Source organism: Quercus robur, chromosome 4 (assembly GCF_932294415.1).
Source record: "Quercus robur chromosome 4, dhQueRobu3.1, whole genome shotgun sequence".
Classification (NCBI taxonomy): Eukaryota; Viridiplantae; Streptophyta; class Magnoliopsida; order Fagales; family Fagaceae; genus Quercus; species Quercus robur.
The window spans coordinates 84894826-84919500 of NC_065537.1; the positions used below are offsets into that span (position 1 = coordinate 84894826).

Genomic DNA, 24675 nt, shown 5'->3' on the forward strand with positions numbered 1-24675 from the left:
CTAACCTACTTCCATTAAGAAAGATTTATTTTGGGTGTTATCCTATAATTTATGATTATTTGTTCAATACCATATCTTTTTTTTTTTTTTTTCTTTTTTTGAGAAAGTGTTCAATACCATATCGGATTGGCTGTTCGCACTTAATTTGAACTTTTACTGAATATCATATAAGCTGACATACATAATTGTAACAGTATAATAAATCATAGTGTTTCATCATCTAATTAAATAGTATACGGAAATTATTAAGAGTACGTTATAATGAGACAACATTTAATACACTTAATTAAATTAACATAATACACTTAGATTATATTAGATTAGAATTTCTATCTTGTATAAAGAACAAAATCTATTTAAGCACATATATAAGTCAATTATTATCACTTTGTTGGACATCTAATTTGTCTTCAAGAGCTCTTCAAGCTAGTACGGCCTAATGTGAACAAAGAATAGAGAAGAAGAAAAAGAAAGTTGCATTTATAATAGGTGAATTTTTATCTATATCGGAAGAGCTTCATGAACTACAAAAGCCACAAACAAGCATGATTTTAGAAATCTCTAAGCAAAATATTCCCCAAGAAGTACTACCTAATGTTCTAGTATTAATTGCCTGAAAAAGCTCCCCATTAATTCATAGCATGCAAAGTGAAGCTTTTGGAGTTCTTTTTCATGGGACTCTAGGTTGACCAACTTGTTCATATCAATCAAGGGTACTCGAACAGAAGGATTGGAAGGAGTATTGGTCACAATCTGGTCCAAGTCATCTCTTGCATATCTGAGTGGCACCTTATCAAGCCTTTGGTTTGAAAGCTCTTGAACTTTCAAATACCCTACTGTACGTACCTATGAATTTCATCAATAAACTAAGATGAGGTAGGACGCAATGCATGTGACAAAGTTACAAAGTATATTAGATGGAGCAAAATCAAAATAATTTAGGGAAAAAATAATAGCAGAATAGAATAAGTAATGATTTTAATTGATTAGGTACCTCTTGGTTAGAGTAAGAGGTGGGCTTGATCCTAATAAATTTATCCTCTTGACCTTGAATAGCATCATAGACCAAAGCTTGAAAGGTTTCACTAGCACCAGTGGAAGCATTTTCAATGGAAGAAAGGGATCCTCAATGTAAGTGTAGGAGTCATACAAATCAAAACCCTGGGAGAGAGAGACCATATATATATATATATATATATATCCTATTCCTCTTGACCATTCACGTTCTGCCTGCATGCGCGTGCAATTGCAAACCCTAATTAAATTAGCCCTTACTAACCCTTATTAGCCAATCCAGCCAAATATATATAATAGAAGATTAAGAAAGAATCATGAATAATACATACCTGTTTTCTGTTTGTGGCTGCGTGAGCGTAGGTGGGAATGAATAATACAATATAATGCATCTCTACTTATATTTGCAATTCTTGTATCAATGTTTGTTTAAACACTTTCAAGTCTTATCAAAGATAAGGAGGCATTTGTTTTGTCTTAAATGAATGCCTTTTTTTTATTTTATTTTATTTTATTTATTTATTTTTTTTAATTTTATTTCTAATTTCACACGTTAATATTATTCAATAAAGTCTACAATTGATTCGCAAAAAAAAAAAAAAAAAAAAAGAAAAAAGAAAAAGAAAAAAAGAATCTACCAACCTAAACCCTAACTTTTTTTGATACTGTGTAAACCTAACTTAACCAAAGAAAAAGTGTTGTGTTGTGTTGTGATAGCTCAAATAGTGTGAAAACATTATTACTTGTTTAAACCCCTAAGTCTTAATTACGGTTTGATTAATTTTAATCTAAACACACTTGATGCGGAATATACATGATTAGAAAATTAATTAATCGAAGCATTTAACAATTGCATGGATGAACAAATAAATTGCAATGCTAAAATGGAAAGGGCAATGGGTAAAAGAATAGCAAACCCAAGATAACACCAAAACTTGTTATCGAAGAAGAAACTGAAAAACTCGGCAAAAAACCTCTCTGCAACCTTCCAAGTTGAAATGATCCACTAGTGAATAAGTTGGAGTATAAGGATACTAAAAAGACTCTTCAAGCTTAATCTACCCAAAGTACTTGAGCCTTCCAAATTCTAGCTACCAACGAACTTCTAGGAATCTTGTTTTCAATAGTTATCCGGATCCCGCAATACTGCCTGATTGCACCCCCAAGACTCACCGGCTTATTTTGGTAAATACCCAATGCTTCTCAAGCTCCAAAACACTTTCTACACACTAAATAAGTGTGGGTTGTGTGTGGGTTGTATTTGGATACAAATCTCTTCTCAAGGTATAACAATGAGAGATGAGAGTAAAAGAGACTACAAGAATTTCTTTCTTGAGGATGAGTAGCTCTCTCTAACAATGTAAGTGTGTTATAGAAACCTTTCTAGAGTTTTCTTTTGAATAGTCTTTTTACAATTTTATGGGTAATGAGAGTATATATAGTATGAGTGAAGAGTATAAAAGTCACACTTAAAATTATCCAGGCAGAGAGTTTCGCGGGTCACTCGCGGGTTAGCCAAATCGCAAAGTGACTTGTGAAATACAGCCTGACACTTGACTCTTCAGCTTCCAGTATGTGCTTCTTATGTGACACTTTGTGGGTCGTCCACTCATGGGTCAGTCATGAGTAAGTTGCGAACTTCATTGTTTTGAGCAATCTTCACCAACTAAATACTAAACCCATTACAATTAAATGCTACAAAATACAAGGAAATAAATTAATGAAATTACAACACTTTTTATCATGGAAGAAAGTCAACATAAATGTTATGTAAAAAAACATAACTTAACATGTTGTGTTGTGTTATGGATATGCTCTTCTTGGGTTTAAAATTTACAAGATGTGGATGTGTCAAGTGACTATCTTCTTTGTACTTTTAGGTAAAAGTTTATTAGCCAAGTTTTAAGGAATTTATCCTTTAAATTTAGCTAAAACTCTATTAGTTAAGTTATAAAAAAATTAAATTCTGCTCCAATTAAAATTTTATTTAGAATTTAAAAAAAAAAATTATTTTAATTATTTTGATAATCTATCAAAATTTTGTATTTTAATATAATAAAATTTATATATGACATGACATACCATCTTACACCAAGTCGCTCTATATATGTTTGGATTTTTATAATTTAATCTAGATGAAACTTTATTAAAATTTCAAGTGGCGCACTAAAGTTTCAATAATATTTTTAAAATGTATTTTTTATGTAAATTTTTTTAATATTATATAAAAAAAAACTTGTCACCTAAAATTTGTTATGAAAATAACCTTAAAACACTTTTTTTTTTTTTTTTTTTTTTTTTTTGGCGCCTAAAAACTTATTCATTTGGAAAATTTGATTGATGTATATTACAAGTCAATTGTTAGAGCTACAACTCTTGACCCAATCATGTGGATTCATAGGTTTCTGACAAGTCTGCATTTAAAGAAGTTATTGGTGCTGGGTCTGTTAATTGCTAATGTGGTGGATGAGTTCAAAAAAGATAAAGAAATTATAGAGCTTAGAAATTCATTATAGATTTAAAAGTGATACTATTATGGAGAGTTGTACATTGTGTGGAGCAGATAAAGAGACAAATATTCATCTATTTGTGATTTTGTTCACTGTCCATATTAGCATGGGTGGTGAGTGTTGTCTTTGTCTTTAAGAACAGGAGAAGGAGATCTCTGTTTTGTTTTGTTTGTGGGTGAGAATGAATGGAGACAAAATAAATCCATATTTCTAATTGGCGATGGCTTAGGAAATAGTACAAACATATGAGTCATATGGCTTTTCTTTTTCACCCTATATGTTTTGTGGGTCTGTTTTTCAGTGTTGTTTGTTAGTGTTTGGAAGCTTGAGCCTAAAATTTACAAACACAACGAAAATAAATAATGCCCTAAAAGTGTGTGTATGGTTATCCAATGAAAGTTGATATTAAAATTTACGATTTTTTATTTATTTATTTATCATTTTAAGCTTTTGAGACAATTAGTAATTTAACATGGTATCAAACTCAAATCATCTATAAAGTGATGTTAGGAGACAGCCCATATGAGAATCAATAGTAACTTGCCAACACAATAGTTATGAAAAATGTTGTGTCTCTAGTATTTCTCAACCATTTAATTCTTTATCTCTCTTTCAAAAATGCTCTTGGCCCTTTACCATGTCAAAAAAGTTAATGAAAGATCAAGGAAAAAGAAATTTGACATATAATATATTAGGGATAGAAAGTACAAGATCTTTCTGTATTAGACACAGGAATAAGTTTGAAACAAATGACTGAATATTTGATTATATGGTGTGTCAACTCCAAGTTATGGAATTAGATACATGATCTTTTTGTTGGCTGTTCCCTATATTGCCTGTTGGTTACCAGCCTTCTCTCCTTACAATATCCTTAACCAAAATCAGCACTTTGAGAGAGTACTGAATGGCCATTGAAAACACACATTTGACATTCAATATTAGAATTATATAAGAGTCTTGGTTGTTATTTGTTGTTGGTCTAACATTATTTTTAGCTTCCTCCCTTGTTCTTCAATCCTTGATTGCACTTCTCTTTGAACCTGAATTAGAGGAGGAAACATGAGGTGTTAAGATATGCAGATAACATCATCAATGGTTGTCACATGTAATATTGAAAACGACCATAACCTCCAGTTGTTCATGTAAGCATCTCTGGACATGTAGTTGCAGTCTCAGTGCTTCTGCTATCTCCTTGCCACTGTTGGGTTCAAGGACCAAGATGATGATATGAAAGATTGTTTAAACTTTTCAAGTGTTACCATACACATAAATAACTACAGGACAACATTTTTAGCTTAAGTACCATGTTTTGAAGTTATTTTTTTCTAGATACAGATGTAGTTTTGTCCAGCTTACTTTTTAAGCCCAAAAAACTAATGAAAATAAGCTGTCCCAAACAAAAGAGGACTTTTTGAAAAACTAAGTTCTTTCAAGAGTTTCCAATTTTTTATACTGTATATTTTCTTGGGTGGTAAATAGGAAGGATGTATGATATTATAATTAGAAGCTTACGTCTTGAGATCCAATGGCGTTAATTGATTCATGTGAGTTCTGTCTGATTTCCCTGAGTATGAAACACAATGTATTATAACCTAACCATAAAAAAATAACATATTAAAGCATAGCATAGCTAGTCAAAGATGAATCATGAAGAATGAAGAAGCTAACTTGACTCTCAAAAAAAAAAAAAAGAAGCTAACTTTTGTTTCATCAAACACCTAAGACTACCTTTACTAATAAGAGATGGTGCTGCCACTTCAGCACATCTATTGCCATACAGGGAATCAAATACCTAAAATAAGTGCCAATCAAATAAATTTGGAGATGGAATCATTTCAGGCATACTTCAAAGATAGGCAGGAGGTGGATACAAGGGTATATGACAGTGAAAACTAGCAATTTTTACATCAGACCAAGTCATTTTAAAAAGGTGGAACAACTTGAAAGTATGTAAAAGAAAACAAATAACAAGACAATGTGGTTGAGTTTAAAACCTGAATTTTACTTTTACAGTTCAACTTTCGGTTGCTAAGAATTTTTTTTTCTCCCTTAAGTCACCAGGCTTTTTACCTAACTATGTATATCATCTATTTACTTTCTTCATTTTTTTCTCAATGTGAGATTCATTACTAACATGTGCACTCACAACAAATCTCCCCAAAACCCAATTGTTTTGTATTACTTTACCTGCAGAAGCACTTTGTGCTTCTGAAGTCCTCTAACATGTGCTGGCAAATTCCAAGTTTGACCCCAACAAATTTGGACCAGTTCTGAAGTATAAGGCAAGTTTCCTCAAATAACCAGCCTAAAGTTCAGTGAGGTTACTAAAAATGTGAATATGCCTATTTATTCAAACATTCCTTCATTTGTCTTGCATTAGCTTAATTTTCTTGTGAGTCAAAAATGCACCAACAAAACTTAACACCAATTTCTAATAAATCCATTCATTGGCAAATATTAGTGCAAGGCTACTGCTGATTATCCTTCAACAATTCACTTAGTCTCCATCACCTTTCAGTAGCAGGCTCTAACAGTTTTGTTTGAGAATGAGCAATACAGTTCAAAGGATATCAATTTATGAACAATATAAAAATTGTGGAAAAAACCTACCTTCTGTAAATTCTGAAATATATCTGGTAGTACGATATTTCTGGAAAACGGAAGAAAGAACTTTGATTCAAAAATATTGGAAATGATAACTAATATAAAAGAAACATCCATAGCTGGGAAATGAACAATAAAACCTGCAAGTGACTTGCAAAATGGTTAATCCACTAGCAACCATGATCTTTAGGATTTCCTTTGGAGTTGCCTCTGGACTCATCCAACAAATAACTGATCAGTCAGTAATAATCATCTCTTTACCTTAAATATGTTATGTGAAACTTACTATCTGCACCACCAAGACGATTTACAGACAACATACTAGTGGTTTCTTGGCAGAGCGCCTCATTACAGACAACATACTAGTGGCTTTTGAGCTAATGCATTATTTTGATCATAAGAAGAGTGGGAAGGATGGTTATATGGCAGTTAAACTGGACATGAGCAAGACCTACGACAGAGTAGAGTGGATCTTCATAGAAAAAGTCATGAGGAGGTTGGGTTTCCATGAGAGGTGGGAGGATTGGATTTTGAGGTGTATTACTATTGTATCTTATTCTGTCCTAATTAATGGTGAGAGTCATGGGTGCATCACACCATCAAGGGGGTTAAGGCAGGGAGACCCATTATCGTCATACCTTTTTTTGTTGTGTACGGAGGCCTTTTCAGCCATGATTGTGGAAGCAAATAACAACAAGAGGCTTAGTGGCATTTCAATATGTAGGGGGAGCCCAAAAATCACCCATCTGTTCTTTGCAGACGATAGTTTATTATTTTGTAAGGTAGAAAGGCAAGAGAACCAAACATTGGTGGAGATTTTGGAATGGTATGAGATGGCTTCGGGGCAAAAAATTAATGCGGACAAGTGTTCAATCTTCTTCAGCCAAAATACAACACTTGATACAAGAAGGGAGGTTTTGTGCACTCTTGGCCCTATGCAAGACACAAGGCATGTCAAATACCTTGGCCTCCCCTCTATAATTGGGAAGTCAAAAAACTAGGTTTTTGTGGAAATAAAGGAGAAGGTGGGGAAAAAACTATTGGGTTGGAAGGAAAAAAATGCTCTTAATGGGTGGCAAGGAGATCTTAATTAAAGCAGTGGCTCAAGCTATCTCGACATACACGATGAATTGTTTCTTACTTCCGAAGGGTCTATGTGAGGACTTGGAACAGATGATGAGAAACTTCTGGTGGGGTCAAAAGAACCAAGAAGCAAAGATGGCGTGGGTGGGGTGGAAGAAAATGTGTAAGTCTAAACTACAAGGAGGAATGGGCTTTCGCAATTTTAAGGCTTTCAACTTAGCTATGCTAGCTAAGCAGGGATGGCGGCTCCTTACCAACCCAAGCTCCTTAGTGGCTCGGCTTTATAGGGCCAAATACCACCCCACAGGTGATATCCTTGGTGCAAAGCTTGGAAGTAATCCCTCGTATGCTTGGCGAAGTATCTATAACAACCTGGAAGTAATAAGGAAGGGCACTAGATGGAGGGTTGGAAATGAAAAAACGATCCACATTTGGGAGGATAAGTGGCTCCCTAACCCCACCACTTACAGAGTTTGCTCCCCCCAAAGAGACATAGATGATTTCCCAATGGTCTCGTCTCTCATAGATGAGGACACAAAGTGCTGGAAGGCAGATCGGGTAAGGGCACTCTTCTACCATTTTGAGGCAGAAACTATACTTAAAATACCACTGAGTTACAGCTTACCGAATGATAGTATAATCCGGTTGGGCAACAAGAGGGGTGTGTTTACGGTTAAGAGCGCGTACTATGTGGCTTTGCCTTTGGTTGAAGAACCGGGTTTGGGTGAATGCTCGGGTGGTGACTATAGAGCCCCACTTTGGAGGAAAATGTGGCACCTTAAGCTTCCGGCCAAAGTGAGAATATTTGCTTGGCGAGCTTGTGTGAATGGACTGCCGACACGCATGAATATGGTGACAAGAGGTATTGATGTTGATGCAACCTGCCCTATATGTGGAAAAGAGGGAGAAAGTACAAAACATGCTCTTCTCTATTGTAAAAAAATTTGTGATGTCTGGTGGTTTTGGCAGTCTTGCCCAATAAATCTTTTGGCTGAAACAAATGATGTAGTGGATGTGGCATTGCGAATTATGGAAGCTGGAACCTGTCATAACTTGAAATTTTTTTTTGTCACGGCGTGGTCGATTTGGTACAATCGGAATCAGGTGGCTCATGAGGCTCAAGGTTCCCCTTCAGTACATATCTGGGGTACTGCACAGCGAGCCTTTAATGACTATAATGTTGCTACAGCTGTTAATTTTCTTTGGCAGCAACCTCCGGAGGTTGGGTGGAGTGCACCTCCATCGGGTTTGCATAAGATAAACGTTGACGGTGCAACATCTAAAGATGGCAGACCCTCCGGTGTGGGCGTGGTAATTCGAGATTGCAGAGGAGTGGTTGTGGTAGCAAGTGCAAAGGTACTGCCTGCACAATATGGCATGGAAGTCACCGAAGCCTTAGCCGTGGAACAAGGGATTTTGCTAGCTCAACAAAAGATGCTCTTGCAAGTTATTCTTGAGTCTGACTTGCTCTCGGTCGTTGATGCTATTTCCTCAAACTCGCCCCATGAAGAGTTGCAGCCCATTGTTCAAGGGATCCTTTTGCTGTCCTCTTCCTTTGATATTTGGAAAGTCAAGCACTTGAAAAGGGAATACAACAAAGTGGCTCATGAATTAGCCAAGTTGGCTAGAGAAACCAGGATGTCATAGACCTGGACTGAAATGGAGCCTCCTATGGTTCATCAACTTTGCCAAATTGATAGGGCTAAATGTTAGGTTTGTTTATGTTTTATGCCTGACTTTGTTGTACTTCAATTTCTGAAGTGTTTTAATGATTTCGAGTGAAGTTTCACTTTCAAAAAAAAAAAAAAAAAGACGATTTACACATTCTACAAATTGATTGTGAAGATCCTGAGTCCATCTAATGCGTGTTTTACTTGAGGTTGCAACCCTTGATAATACAGAACTATTATTTGTCATGAAGATTGGTTTTGGTATTTGAGAACGGCAAGGATTGCAGCCAACCTGTTACAAGAAAGTATATCTGCAATAAAATTTAATCCCCTGCATAAAGCAAACTGTAATTCTCAACTGATTACAAAAGACAAAGGTATGCAAAAGATGAATGAACTCACTTTGTTGCACTGGTTTCCCTCAAAACTTATATAGTTTAGCCTCCATTTCAGGCTGCTATCTAGTTTGTCTGCCTTCTGTAGAAGTTCAAAGAGATCACTTTTGAGACTTTGATTGTTCTGGGTGTGAACTTTCATCAATGATTCCTGATAATCTGATGATTGTAGATCCAGATTGTCCTAATCTTGTGACCAATTGTTAGAATATGATTGTGACATGATGGGACAACTAAATTATGGTTCTTCAGAAATTGAGAGCATGGAGATGAGCTTTCGCCGTGACTGTGTGTTTGTGGTAAACACGTGCATTTTTCAGTTGCACTGAAGGTAGAAGTTGATCCTGTATAGCTAGATGTGATGCTAGCTATACTAGCAGTTCTAAGATTCAGCTTGCTTGAGACTCTCTCTAAGCCCTGCAAGTAGTAAAGTCTGATGTCTTAAGGTGGTTTTGAAGAAAGAGTTTCAGGAATACCTCTAGGTATGTTGAAAGAATCATCATTCAACAATTCATTGTTCCATTCTTGGACCTTGTTCTTCTTCGTGTTAACTGAAGTGTAGATATTTAATATAAAACCTATGAGAAGAACTTCTATACCACCAGCTCAGAATTCAATTTGTTTGACAGTAAGGACTGCATTAACTAAATTGTGTTTCTATCATCTAGAACAAAAGCAACAAGACTATGGAAATGGCAACAAACTACAGTCTTTGGAGTCATTTACTTATAGAAAGGGGATTCTTTTTCTAGAGCTTCAACATAACTTTATTGTGCATACTACTGCACGATTCCATGCAGCTTTCAAACATTCCAAGAAGAATACGTACAAAAGAATGACCCTTCAATGTAACCAAAGCCCCAAACATAATATAAAAAAAGGAATAGTAAAAACAGGCAAATTAGTAATGCTGATTCCAATTTTGGGGGTTAAAAGTGCAAGTTTATGATGATTGATGAGAATTTAAAGTTACCAATCAACACAGGAAGGCTGGTTAGGGGTCATTATCTTGTAAGTAATACTTTTTCAGGAAAATTCTTGTTACTATTAGTTCTGAGGAATATTTTTGGACTCTATAATAATGGTGCATCCTAACATAATTTAAGGACCTGCACCTACTGTTTTTTAATATCAGGTTCCTTGGTGGCTAAAGGAGTCCGACGATGCAATACAAGAATCTCTACAAGGATTCGATACTTCCCAAATGCATCCGAATCTTGTTAATTTAGAATATTAATCAAACATATAGACCACTAAATAAACAAATCCTTGTATGACGTACACAAAATTAGGCACCAAGGTAACCATGTTATCCATCAATAAAAAACTAAAGGCCTCCTTTTGATTCCATTTATTTAGGCTTTGCCTTACCCTTCAAAGGCCACCTTTACATTTTTTTTTTTTTTTTGAGAATCAATACGAGACAATTTTATTAAGTTGAAACAAAATCAGAAACAACAAACTCAAAAACATCCGGAGGAACATGCTCCATCTAGAATAACAAAGGTAATGGCCCTCTTGCTCTCTTAGCTAAGGCATGAGCTACACTGTTGCCCTGCTGCCTTGTATGAGAAAAAGAGAAAGTTCTAAGCGAACTCACAATAGACAAAAAGTCTTTAACAAACTGACCAATAGACGGGTGGCCACCATCAGCTGCCTTCAACGCGTTGCACACCAACTCCGAGTCACCTTCAAACACAGATTGAAATATACCCACCTCCACTGCAAATAAAGCTGCCCTTCTTGCAGCCAAAGCCTCCAAGACCTCCACAGAATCCGAGTAGGGAATTTTTTCAGACAACGCTGCTACCACCTCGCCATTTGAATTCCGAATTACAACTCCAATTCCCGCCTCTCTAGACTCTGCAAAGACAGCCCCATCAAAGTTTGTCTTGTACATCTCCCCCATCGGAGGTCTCCATATGGTTCTTCCAGGTATGGTTTTCGGCTTGATCATCAGAAATTTCCTCTGATACTCAGTGAGATAGTTGCTGGCTGCGTTGAATACCTTCACAGTAGGCAAACACTCTTCCTTTAATCTAATCTTGTTCCTACGGTGCCATATAAACCAAGCCACAGTAGCAAATACTTCCAATCTTCTTGGTTGCTGCCCCACGAACTGAATTAGCACACAGACATCACGAATTCTTGGGAAGTCAGAATTGATCCAGCTAAATACAGGTGCCTAAATATGCTGTAGCGAGTCACATCCCCAAATGGCATGAAAGGTCGACTCCTGCCCCACTTGGCAAAGGTTGCACTCTGCATTATCTATAATTTTCCTTTTCTTCAAATTCTCCTTGGTAGGTAGTGCTTCAGAACAAGCCCTCCAGAGAAAAGTTTTGATTTTATTAGGTACCCGCATTTTCCATATACGATTCCAGAAGGTCTTTTGATTTGAGGTGTCTGAACTCGCTGCATCCAAACATCTTTCATCCTCACACAGCAATATGTACCTGGTTTTAACTAAGTACTCACCACTTCGACAGTGTGGCCAGATTATACTATTTGCCTGACTTGACCAACAGAGAGGGATAGCTTTTATTCTTTGTGCTTAAAACCATAGGAACAATTAAATTGTGGTCCCATGTTCTTGTGTCAGGCCTAATCAAACAGTCCACAGTGGCTCCTTCTAAGGCAGATATACGCGGAGATAACACCTTGGCTGACTCCTTACCTGGCAACCAACTATCATCATAAATTTTTATACTCCTTCCATCCCCCAACCTCCACCTCATTCCCAAGGAAACCACCTTTCTAGCCTTTAAGATGCTCTGCCATGCAAAGGACCCAGTAGCTGCCGACGCTTCAAAAACTGACCCTCTAGGAAAATATTTCGCTTTGAAAACTCGGTAAAACAGAGAGTTTTGGTCCTTCAAAAGCCTCCATACTTGCCTTGCTAGCATTGCATCATTGAATTTTGCCAACTCCTTGAAGCCCATCCCACCTTTTGCTTTGGGTTTACACAGAACATCCCATCTCTTCCAATGGACTTTCCTTTGTTCACCCTTTTGCCCCCAGTAAAATTTTCGAATCAGCGCCTCAATCTCATCACACAATCCCACTGGTAGCTTGAAGCAACTCATAGCAAAAGTGGGAATTGCTTGTACCATGACCTTAAGTAAAATCTCCCTACCTGCTTGGGACAATAGCTTCTCCTTCCACCCCTGAAGTTTACTCCAAACCCTCTCCTTGATGTAGTTAAAGCTTGCTTTCTTTTTCTTCCCCACTACCGCTGGTAAGCCAAGGTACTTCTCATATTCTTTAACTTCTTGCACCCCTAGGAAAGCCGAAAGATTAGCTTTTGTCTCTTCGCTTACAGCCTTGCTGAAAAAAATGGAGGTCTTTTCCCGATTAAGTTTTTGGCCCGAAGCTTGTTCATACAACACTAAAATGTTCTGAATCACCTGCAGATCAGACCTGGACGCTCTACAAAATGGCAAGCTATCGTCCGCAAAAAATAGGTGAGAGATCCTTGGACCCCGTTTGCGTAAGGAAAAGCCCCTTATTTGATCATTAGCTGCTGCCTGTTGTAACATCCTATTTAGGCCTTCCGAGCATAAAAGAAAAAGGTAAGGTAACAACAGATCACCCTGTCTAATCCCTCTAGAAGGCTTGATATCTCCCTTAGGCTCTCCATTTATCAAGATTGAGTACGACACTGTGCTAATACACTCCAATACTAAGGCGATCCATTTTTCACAGAATCCCAATTTCTCCATAATCCTCGCCACATACTCCCATTCCACCCGATCATATGCCTTGCTCATATCTAGCTTCATGGCCATGAACCCCATCTTCTTAGATTTTTGAGCCTTCATGTGGTGTAAGGTCTCGAAAGCAACTAAGATATTATCTGTAATAGCTTTAGAAGAGTGAAACGCACTTTGAGATTCAGATATCACATAATGTAAAATTTTCTTAAGTCTATTTGCTAGAACTTTAGAAATAAGTTTATAGAGAATATTACAAAGTGCAATAGGACGATAGTTTGAAACTCTCACCGGGCTCTTTACCTTAGGAATGAGAGTGATAAAAGTCCAGTTAATGGAGGGTGGGACTGAACCTGTGTTGAGACAGAACAGCACTGCCTCTGCCACTTCATCCCCAATAGTTGGCCAAAATTTCTGAAAAAACAATGGGGGCATTCTGTCAGGCCCTGGCGCTTTCAAGGGGTCCATTTGATGCAAAGCCATATCAACTTCATCCCTCCTAAAAGGTGCAATCAGCTCCTGATTCATCTCATGTGTGACAGCCACGTTGGTAGCTTCAAGTGCTGCCTCAATCGAGTTTGGCGAGGAAGAGGTGAACAAGGATTGGTAGTGCTCCACCAATATGTTGGCAACCTCACTCTCATCCACACACTTTTCGCCCACAGAGTTTTCCAATGCATCTATTTTGTTTCGTCGAAACCTGTGTGTAGCTCTGCTATGGAAGTAGCGGGTGTTGCTGTCCCCTGCATGCAGCCACAATGCCCGAGATCGTTGCTTCCACATTTACATGTATGAAGAGACAATGCATATAAAATATTTGCTTCACCATTGCTTTATCAAGATTTTTTGTCACTGCAACTGAAAATTGTTTTAAAAAGATCAAATTGATTGAATGGTCCACAAAAGATTCAAGTACTAAACCTCAGGTTAGCTTTAAGTCATCCTCTACAAAATGCATCTTCCATTAAAAAATAAATTGAGTAGAACTTGAAATTCAAATTCTTCATTATTGGTTAAACGTAACAACCATCCATCAAAAGTGTCTATAATAATAGTTTATATAAAGATGAAGTAGCTCAGGCTAATCATATTTGTTCGTTTTTGTGTATTAGGTATAGAGTAGACTTTTGAACACAAGGACAAGAATATAAAATATTTGAATCAATCAATATATTTGAACCCGATGTGACACATTATAATGTAAATGAACAAATGTATCAGTATGATACCTTGTTTTCACCGATGACATATACATCTTCTCTATCCACATCTGCTTGTTACAACTCACTAGTGACCTTGGTTGGCTAAAGGAATGGGAATTAAGTCTTCATAGTATGCACCAAAAAAGAAAAAAGAAAAAGGAAAAAAAAACACTATTAGGACACAATATTTTTCACAACTTTTGACATGATCTATTGGCAGACTATTGGGATCAAAGCAACATCACTTTCATTTGGGTTCATCACCGACACCACATTTTTTTAAGATAGGAAAAATAAATAGCAACTTGTTGCAAGTTCGAGTCTGGGTATCAACCTCCCCAAATTAAATTTGGGGTAAATAGTGGAGGGAAAAGTGAGGTTCAAACCACCAACTTTACTATTATTATACCCAAATTACAACAGTGAACAGACTATGTTAGCAGTCACGAAAAAATTATGAAAAATCATGTCTTTAGATTTATTAAAAAGAAAAAAGAAAAAAAAAAGAAAAGAAAGAAGAAGACCCTATTGTTAGAACTTAAATTTATATTGTCATTGGATATAACATAACAGAGAGCATCTTCATCATGAAAACAGATTACAGATTGCAAACCGGTTTAAGAAAGAATCACTTTAATTAAATATGAATTATGACAACACTGTAATTTGGTGTAGAACGATGTTTCCTGTCACCCTTGGTATTGCACGATTAGTACTTTATACAATGGCTTAGCGAGTCAGCAAACTGTGAAGCTTTTCTCGGTTTTTAAAGTGGGAAAGTGTGAATGCAGTGAATACATTCCAAGTATATATGCTTTATTTATTTGTGAAAGGGCATGAAGAGTTCTGGCCAACTATCAAAACTTTACATACCATTTTGAATTGCACCTCCACGTACCAAATTCTAGATTGGACAATGGTTGATCTAGTTTCTAGATTTCATTAAGAAATGCAACGCATTCCGTTTGAAACTGTCACACTCGGAATCTTGTTCTTTTTATAGGAGATAGATTATTTAATGTGTCAAAAGTTTAAGCTGTTAGAAAATAGATTATTTAATGTGTCAAAAGTTTAAACCATTAGAAAGTTGTGAGCTTTGGATCTCAGATACTATGATAAATTACCTATTATTCCAAAAACTAAAATTGTTAGGAAATTATAAATTTAATAATAATTCTAACAATATATAAGGGTGTAACACCCCAAGAATAGATATATACATGACTCACGTATATAGCCCACTGTATTCCTTAGAATTTCAATTTTCACAAATGTGCAAGTATCTTAGTTTTCAAAATGGAATGAACTGGACCAAAATTCTCTTCTAATGTGGCCTAATAGAAGTGTAATAACAATAAATTTTACGTTTTAGTTTTTAGATATTACAAGCCATAGACTCACATGATGCGTGAAAATATATAATTATTTTTAATGTTAAAATTTTTAATATTAAATTTATTTTCTAAATTAAGTTGTAGATAATTTGTTCTCCTTAAAAATTAAACAATTTATAAAAGTAATTTTTATCTCTCTATTTTTACAAATATAAAATTTTATAATTTTTGGTATTTTGATTGATATTATTCTTCAAATAATTGATAGACACATTCAAATACATAGTCATTTAGATTGTGTTTTGATATGAACTCAAATTCTCATTTCCAAACTAACAAATAATTAACTAAAAAATAAGATCAAACCAAAATTATATAGGGAGAGAGATGACTTGTGATGGGAAACTAAAAAAACACAACACCAAAACATATCAACCCAAAGTAAAGATATTAAAAAAAATAAAAATTCATCAACTTATATAAAGTAGAGTTGCAAGAAAGAATTAAAAATCTAGAGGGAGAGATAGCATAATCAGATTTTTTTAGGAGAGAATATGAGAGAGAGAATAGCAAATTTATAGAATAAACTTTAATGAGAAGAATATTCAAAATGAAATGTATAGTTGTAAATACCAAATTATCCAAGTCATGCTATGTAATAGAATAATATTATATCATTATATTTATAATAAAATAGGATCACATCTAAAAATCAAAGGAAAAAAAAGATAATAGATTTATTTATTTTTAGTTTATATTTACCAAAAAAAAAAAAAAAAAATCTCATTCTACCATTGTATTCATATCCATATAATAATGAAGTACTAGTATTTAAAGTCAAGTCGAAGGATCTAGTTTTGCTCTTGCTTAAAAAACCATGTCATTTTCATCAACTTTAAGAGATAGAGATCATAAAAATAAAAAAATTTATTTATTTTTAATTTATACTCACCCAAAATGGATTGAAGTGGACCAAACTGGATTCGACTAAATGAACCGAAGTGGACCAAATTGGAATGAATGGACTAAATTGGACTAAGTTGGACCTAAATGGACCGAATGAACCAAAGTGGACTAAAATGGATTATATTGGACCAAACTGGACTAAATAAACCAAGTAGGCTGAATTGGATTGAAGTGAACCAAATTGGACCAAAGTGGACCTAATTAGACCAAAATGGACCAAATTGGACCGAAGTGGGTATTTGTTATCTCTATTTCTTGAAGTTAATGAAAATGTCATATGGTTCTCTAAGTAGGTGCAAAATTGGATCCTTTAACTTGGCCTTGAATACTAAATTAGCATATGGATATGAATAAAGTGATGAAATAGGATTTTTTTTCTCTCGGTAAGTGTAAACGAAAACTAAATAAATGGTGTCTTTGCACAACTTGTTTGCATTGCATGTATTTTCTATTATAAGTTACATTTAGGTTCAAGAATGTGTAAAGTCATGGTAGTTAAAAGTGATGGTCCTATCATTATTGGTAATTACAATTAATTTTGAGAATGTGTAAAGGTATAATGCATTATATATATATATATATATATATATGGAAAGAAAATGATGACATGACTATTGATGTGGCTCAATAGAAGTGTAATAATAATAAATGATACACTTTATTTTTTAAATATTATATAGATATAGATATTAAATGGGCAAGGTGGGTGAATAAATGGGTCGGAGACACGCTAAACTTCTAATTAAATTGTACTCTCCCAACCAGGGGCAGAACTGGAATTTTTACTTTGGGAGGGGGGTGGGTCGAGACTAAACTATCACATTGATTCACAATTCAAGAAAAACTCAAAGTACAGTCCCCCCAACACACACACACACACATAAGTCTTAGATTTTTAATTCCAAAGTGAGTCATAATTTATATATATTGCATACAAAAGTTTCATTTCTAAAAAATTGTCTTATATGAAAGCTTTACATATTTCTAAACTCTATTGAGCATACCAAAGTTTTCTAATTTGCTACAATCATGTGTAACAATAATAAAAAAGAAATAAATATTAGTATTAACAAAACAAAACTATATTTTCAAGAAAACAAAATAAATTAAAGAAATAAATCATAAACCATAAGATAAACAAATAGAACTGAAAAGGGGAAGATCTGAATAAAGAATTTTGTGCCTCCAATTAAAAATACTATGCTTAGGGGTGGGAAACAATATGGATAATTCCACCTTGCTCCTTTATTTGATCCAAAGAAGCTAAAGATACCCATATCAAATGCAATTTGGAGTCAATGATTAGATAATTTAGTTTGGATTTGAAGCTGAAATTCTGAAGTTGAAACAAGAGTAGAATGAATTTTTTTGTGGAGTAGAATCTATATGTGAAGTGAAGGGGACTGGGCGACTGGGTTTGTGTAAGCCAAAGAAAAGAATTTTGTTTGAGTTGTTGGAACTTAAAAAGGAAAGTGAGTTTCAACTTTCAGCTTGTAAAGGTAAAAAAATAAAAGGTTTGGGAAGAAGCTGATGAAGCTTCCAATGTCAAGCATGGTTCTGCTCCTGCTCTCAACCAGATATTTGTTTTTTAGACATATCACATATGTATCTAATTTGTACTCTCTCAGGCATGCAAATGTTTTATTTCTTGGATGTAACAATGTTTAGAATGCCACACATGACAATTTGTACACCTGTAGCATTACTCATTTTTTTGGCCTTCTAAAAAGTGGAGGAAAAAAAAAAAGTTCAACTTACATTTTTATTTTGTCAAAAAAAAAAAAAAAAAATCACTTATTGATCTCCAATTTGGGGGCCTCTTTTTTAGTAGGAGGCCTAGGCAATGACCTAAGCCCTTATTGTGAGATTGAAGCAATCAATTCATAATTCAAATTGTGATTAATTTGTGTATGTAATCCCCCACATAATAAAAACGGGTTCTATTGTAATGTATTATTTAAATAAAGAAAATGTAATCTTTTACTTTTATTTTGTGGATGTAGGCGATAAGGCTGAATCACGTAAAACTCTAACTTTTTCTCTCTTCTCTTTTCTCCGTACTCTATCACAAATTTCTACAAGATTGCAAGACTTAGAAAGTTCTTAAAAGTCGCTTCATTGCCTCAGTTTGAGAAGCTTAGTTTTGTTCAAAGAACTATGGGATCCTTTATTGGCAGCTCTAGAATATTCGACAGGTAAATGAAGAAAAATTCAACTTTTTTAGTTGATTGTGCTTTTATTTCATGTCATGTCACCTTCCTGGATATTTGCTTGTAATGAAAAGTCTCATTGTGGAGGGCTAACCTCCAGTCTTATACGCCAATGTCAAAGACATGGGTTTTATCATATAAAGGACGAGAGGGCCGCCTCACCTGACTTAACAAGCACAAATTGAAATTGTGCTTCTTGTTGACAATCGTAACCATTACATTAATTAGTCTTTTAGGATATGTGGAAACTTGTGGGTTTCAGACTTTCAGTTAGTTTAATTGGTCAAAATTTTTTGGTTGAATGAGAGATCTAAGATTCGATCCTCGCCTACATTAAAATACTGATTAGTGTCTTGGTGTAATGATAAACACCAAAAAACCAATTATTTCATCGTCATGTCATGTATTTTAATATGTTCATTCATCATATGAAAACATGATAACATGCATTAAATCATGGCATCGACTTGAATATGTCAAGTTAGATTATCTTTAGGATGAGGTTTCATGTTATTTTGCTATGAGTTGCCTCCAACATTTGATTAGAGGTTATTATATTATTATTATTTATTTTTTTTTTTTTGGTTAATCTTCTTAGATTTGTGAATCAGTGTGTTTAGAATTTAAATAAAATTCTTGTTTCATCAAAATTTTGAGGTGAACCACATGAAATGATGTTGTACAGGCTTTACATCAGGAAACTTTTGTCATGTTATTTCATTTTAGTGTCACATGAAATAATGAAAAACTAAAAATATAATATGATTTTCTTTCGTACATATCATTAACATTTGATTTCCTATACATTAAATGGGTTTCTGCATTTTTTCCCTATGTAACTTGAAAACATTCACATGAAATGATTTAGAATTGCTTGAGAAGGTCAAAATCCCAAATTTGCTATGAAATATGTCTTTTAAATATGTCTTTTTTCATTTAGGATGTGCATTTTAATCTCTTTACATTTTCACGCATTTTCATGCATTTCAATATTACCTAGGGTCCGTTTGGATACAGCTGAAAACTGAAAACTGAAACTAAAAACTGAAAAACACTGTAGCGAAATAATTTTTAAATGTGTGAATAGTATCGTGGGACCCATTTTTAATGAAAAAGTTGCTGAAAAGTGAAATTTGTGGGTTCGTGAACAGTACACGATGTGTTGTGATTGGTCCAAAAATATTTGAAAAGTCAAAGTTTGCGGCTACTGTTCATTGAACAGTGCATGAACAGTAGCCGCACCCCTCAAAACGCTCAAAAACGCGTGAAAAAAAAAAAAAAAAAAAAAAACGTAAACGCAGACGCAGACTTTTCATCCCAATCCAAACGCAACCTACCTATGTATCTTAGGATAGGTTGCATTACTTACTTGTTTTTCATTTTCCTTTTATATATTATTGACTAACACTCTTTGTTGTAAATGATGAATGCATTGGATGTTATTTTACTGAATTTTCTAGGTTTTAATGTAATTGTGTGATGGAAAGATAGATGGTTTATATTGGTCATTGTACCTCTAACACCTTATCACTTGGAACTTAGTCCTCAAGTTTGTCTAAAGAATGTAAATTAGGTTTTATTTGATGTAATTTCCTACTGTCGATGTTTTTCATTAGATTGCAATTAGGACACGAAATTTGTATTTTCCTTTATATTGGATTGTATTTAGAACCAAAATTATGTATTTTTTCTTTTTCCTATAGACACTTTTATAGTTTATTTCATTTTTTTTGTAAAATTTATTTTGAGGCTTTTGTTAATTTTTTCCTTAAACATAAATTAACAACTGATCTCCACCATAAGATTGAGGTATACTAAGAATCTCAGTCTCCTTTAGTCTCGGTTCTCATATTACAAATCCAAATCAATCCAAACACAAGAAATCTTATTTCCGACAACAATCACGCAAAAAATGATTATATAAACCAATAAAACAAAATCATTTTGAACAAGGAATCCAAGCTTACAAGTTACAACTAAGAAGGTGAAATACACCAAAGGATAATACACATGAGAGCCTTATAGTAGAAAACAAACCGCAATGCAAGAGACAGGAAACCAACCACTATTGGCCAAATTCTGATACCATAATACAAATAAGAAAAGGTATTTCACCAAACGTTGCAAATGGTCACAACTATGGGCAATGAAAACTCAAGATGACCTATTTTTTGAATGAAGGCGGAGAAGAAGTAAACAATGAACGGCTTGGGGGAACGGAAACTTCAATCACTCCCTCAAGCATTTGTGTGACCTTTTTCATTGAGGGCCTCAGTGAAGGATCTTCTTGAATACACCAAATTGCTACAATCACAAGCCTTTCTAGCCTCTTCATATCATTTCTTGCCTCTTCATCATTTTCTATCAACTTATCTAATTTTTTATCTTTGTAGCATTCATAAGCCCAATCTATCAATGCCTCCTCTTCTCCCAGTGCAAATGCGACACTAGACTTGCAACAAATAATCTCTAGTAACATCACACCAAAACTGTACACATCAACCTCAACTGAAATAGATGCTTTCCTAAACCATTCAGGTGCAAAGTACCCAATTGTCCCTCTTATTCCTGTCCGAGCTGCTCGAGTTTGCTCGGCCAACAAAAGCTTTGCTAATCCAAAATCAGCAATTCTTGGTGTATAGTACTCATCTAGGAGTATGTTTTGAGGTTTTATGTCGCAGTGGATAATCTGAGTACTGCACTCTTCATGTAAGTACATTAAACCTCTTGCTATTCCAAAAGTAATTTGCACCCTTTGGTTCCAATGAGGCCTGGATATCCCAAAGAGAAAGCTAGCTAAAGAGCCATTACTCATGTACTCATATACTAGAAGCCGGTTCTGCCCCTCATCACAATAACCGAGCAAACGGACTAAATTCTTGTGATGAGTCTGACCGATCACGCTAACTTCTGTTTTGAATTCCTTCTCACCTTCCTCTACCACCTTACCTAACTTCTTGACTGCGACAAATCTTTTAGAATCTGATGCAAGGACCCCTTTGTAAACCGTTCCAAAAGCACCTTTTCCCACTATTTGCTTGAAGCCTCTAGTTGCTTCTTCCAGCTCTTTATATGTATAGCTTCTCACATTTGTTGCAAGTGTGCTATCAATATTCCATCGTGAATTCCGTCTTTTGTGGTACAAGTAGATAATAGCCACTATACTAGCTGAGAAGAAAAGGATATTGAGAAATGCAGAGCTGCCAAGGAGTAGTGCCAAAACAACTACCGTAGACTGGCCTTTCTTCTCTGAACCAGGGTCTATAAGTACCTTGATGAAAGCTTTTCTCGTAATATTTATGCTATATCTTCCATTGGACAGAGGATACTTCTTCTTCCAACAAAAATCACCTGTTTTTTCATAAATGGTCACAGCACACATGCAATCGTCAAGGCATTGTTGTTTACACTCTGTCTCATTAACCCCTTCAAGAAAGCTATAATCCGAAAACGGCCAGTCCACATATGAAAGCGGTTCAAGCGTTACATGCCCTTTATTTGCTTCCCATCCATTGTCGCAGCTGGGTAATGGAAAATTTGGTTTACACCCTCCCCAATAGTTGGATGGGTCTAAGTAAGAAAATTGAGCCACCTAAAGTTTGACATTTGCAAATTGTGTCCCTTACCCCACTTGAACCACCTAAAGTTTGACAAATGCCGTTGAGTCCACAAAACCCACCTACAAAAGTATTAGCATCAAATCTGCCACATATATCATCAGGAATGCTTTGCACTTCATTCCAGGATGAAGAAGAACAGCTCTCAAGTCCATCACTTGTGGGGTTCTCCTTCCTGGGGAATCTGTATATTCTGAATCCTCCATCAGGATCAATTCTAGCCATGTGGTAGAAAGATTCTTTTGAGCCTGGATTTTTCTCAGCAAGGCCGTAGATGTTGGTGGAGTTGTTTGCGTCTAGGATGTACATGCGTCCATCCTCGGTAAAGTTCAACACTGATATCCATTGCAGTGTCATAGTGGCAAAATAAGGTCTTCTAATTTTTTCAGACAATAAATAATAAAGCACGAAATTGCCATCCAGCTGTAACGAAACCTCAAAGCGCCCATCAGAATAATTAGTCTCAGATTGGTGAGACCTGAGTGTGGTATTCATGTTTAGTATTTGGCCAGGCAAAATTGTATCAGTAGGCTTATTGAAGCTTTCCCATATAGAATTATACTGTTCATCTAAAATCACCAAGTTCCCATTATCCAGCATAACAAAGCATCTGGATTTGGAAGAGCCATTCATTTGAGGCTTCCATAACTCACTGTCTTGATCAGGGTCATTGAGAACAAACTCTTTGTTGCGCACCAGCTTCAGTTCTGAACCTTCTGGTGCTGGTTTATTGCCATTTGCAGACCAAACTATAGTTGGATCTTTTGTTTTATTAAACCAAACTGCAAGCAAAAATTGATTCTCTTTCTCACTACTTTCAAGAGGATGGAATCCAAAGGCAAATTCACCTAAAGGGGACTTGATAAATGGACCAATTCCTGGCCGTGCAACAAAAGGTAATATCGGCATTTTATCACAGTCATCTTTGGGGTAGGCACTGAAAACAGTGGGAAGGAGAGGAAGAATTAGAAGTAGAAGCAACAGAGAACAACAATGAGGAAGTGTTGTAGTAGCCATTGCAGTGGTTATGTATCGCTTATGGGTCAATAAGTTAGAAAGAACCCATGATAGCGTTTATATAGAAGAAAATGTCTTAGTAGTTCCAAGTCTCACTCTCAATTTTCATGGGCTGACTTTTTCAGATGTGTAGCATGAATATTTCAACAATTCAACTGGTGGCAATATCCGTATTAATGTGAGTACGATTAGACATGTATCCAACTTTTGAATTCCTTTAATTAATAGTTTCTTAAGAATTTAATAAAAAAAAGAATCTAAAATCTTAGAAACGTGACATTCTAAATTTATAATATTTGTTCCCTTTCAAAAGATAAAATTATAAGGAAAAGGTTTTGCTGCAATCAGTTGGGCTCTTGGATATATGTTGTTTTTTTTTTTTTTTTTTTGCTGTCACATAACTCATTGTGCAGCAGTTATTGCGTACTAGTATGCAGTAAAACCTTTCTCAAACTATAATATTTGTTCTAAACCAAGAAATTGATATTTGAAGAGGAAAGAATTACTAGTCTTTTAGTTTATGTTTTGAATTGAAAATGATTATATGTACTTAAAACATTAATTTATTTTAAAGTAAGAGTAGTTAAAGTATTTATATTAGAATAATGTTAGAGATATAAGCTATTTTATAAATTTTTTTACAAACTACTGATGTGATGAGTGATTATTACTAAATAAAAAAGTGATATTAATTCTGGATCTATATGAAAACCAATACGAGGTTGGCTACATCAACATTTTGTAAAAATGTTATAAAAGAGTATGTAGTTGTAGCATTACTCATCATATAATATCAAATCTTAGATTTTCAAAATGGCAATTGCACATGGTTTACTGATGTTTTTTTTTTTTTTAATGCATTTATGGCAGGTCACTTTTATTTCTTTGTCTTAGGAAATTATTGTATACTCTCGGAGTACCATAAATGCGTACTCCCTCCTATCATATGAATGATGAGTCGTACTAATTAAATTCATGTTATGACCCACCATTCATGTGAGAGGGGAGAGTACGCATTTATGGTATTCCAAGAGTACTTAATAATTTTCCGTTTATCTTATTAATGAGTAATTTTTAGATACTTTCAGAATACGAAAAATGATGTTTCCTCTTCTTATACTAATGAGAAAAAAGAACTATTTATTCATATTCCCATAGTACCAAGAATTTTCCCCTACGAATTACCACCATTTTCGTACTTTCAGTGTCCTTAAATGCATTTCCAACAGAAAAAGAGAAGATTAGTTTTAATGTTCTAGACTTCTAGTTCAACCCAAGCCAAGTCCTTCCCCAACACACGATGCACATTTGACATATACATGACGTCCTCCGTGGCTGAT

General features: G+C 35.0%; 2 protein-coding genes across 2 annotated transcripts; both read right to left on the reverse strand.

The window, feature by feature from the left end:
- Nucleotides 1–4285: 4285 nt before the first annotated feature.
- Nucleotides 4286–13772, reverse strand: LOC126722815 (uncharacterized). Its single transcript, XM_050425956.1, has 11 exons — nt 11789–13772; nt 11636–11691; nt 10877–11395; nt 9284–9460; nt 9002–9173; nt 6269–6338; nt 6135–6174; nt 5253–5316; nt 5037–5088; nt 4653–4722; nt 4286–4564 (listed from the first exon to the last, which is right to left on the reverse strand). Exons 1-11 carry the CDS (start codon nt 13770–13772, stop codon nt 4469–4471), a joined length of 3300 nt encoding a protein of 1099 aa, XP_050281913.1. The 3' UTR covers nt 4286–4468.
- A 6819-nt stretch (nt 13773–20591) lies between these two features.
- On the reverse strand, nt 20592–23345 carry LOC126722816 (G-type lectin S-receptor-like serine/threonine-protein kinase LECRK3). The gene is made up of 2 exons (XM_050425957.1): nt 22328–23345; nt 20592–22293 (listed from the first exon to the last, which is right to left on the reverse strand). The coding sequence occupies exons 1-2, from the start codon at nt 23333–23335 to the stop codon at nt 20866–20868; spliced, it is 2436 nt and encodes an 811-aa protein (XP_050281914.1). The 5' UTR covers nt 23336–23345; the 3' UTR covers nt 20592–20865.
- Between the last annotated feature and the right edge of the window lie 1330 nt (nt 23346–24675).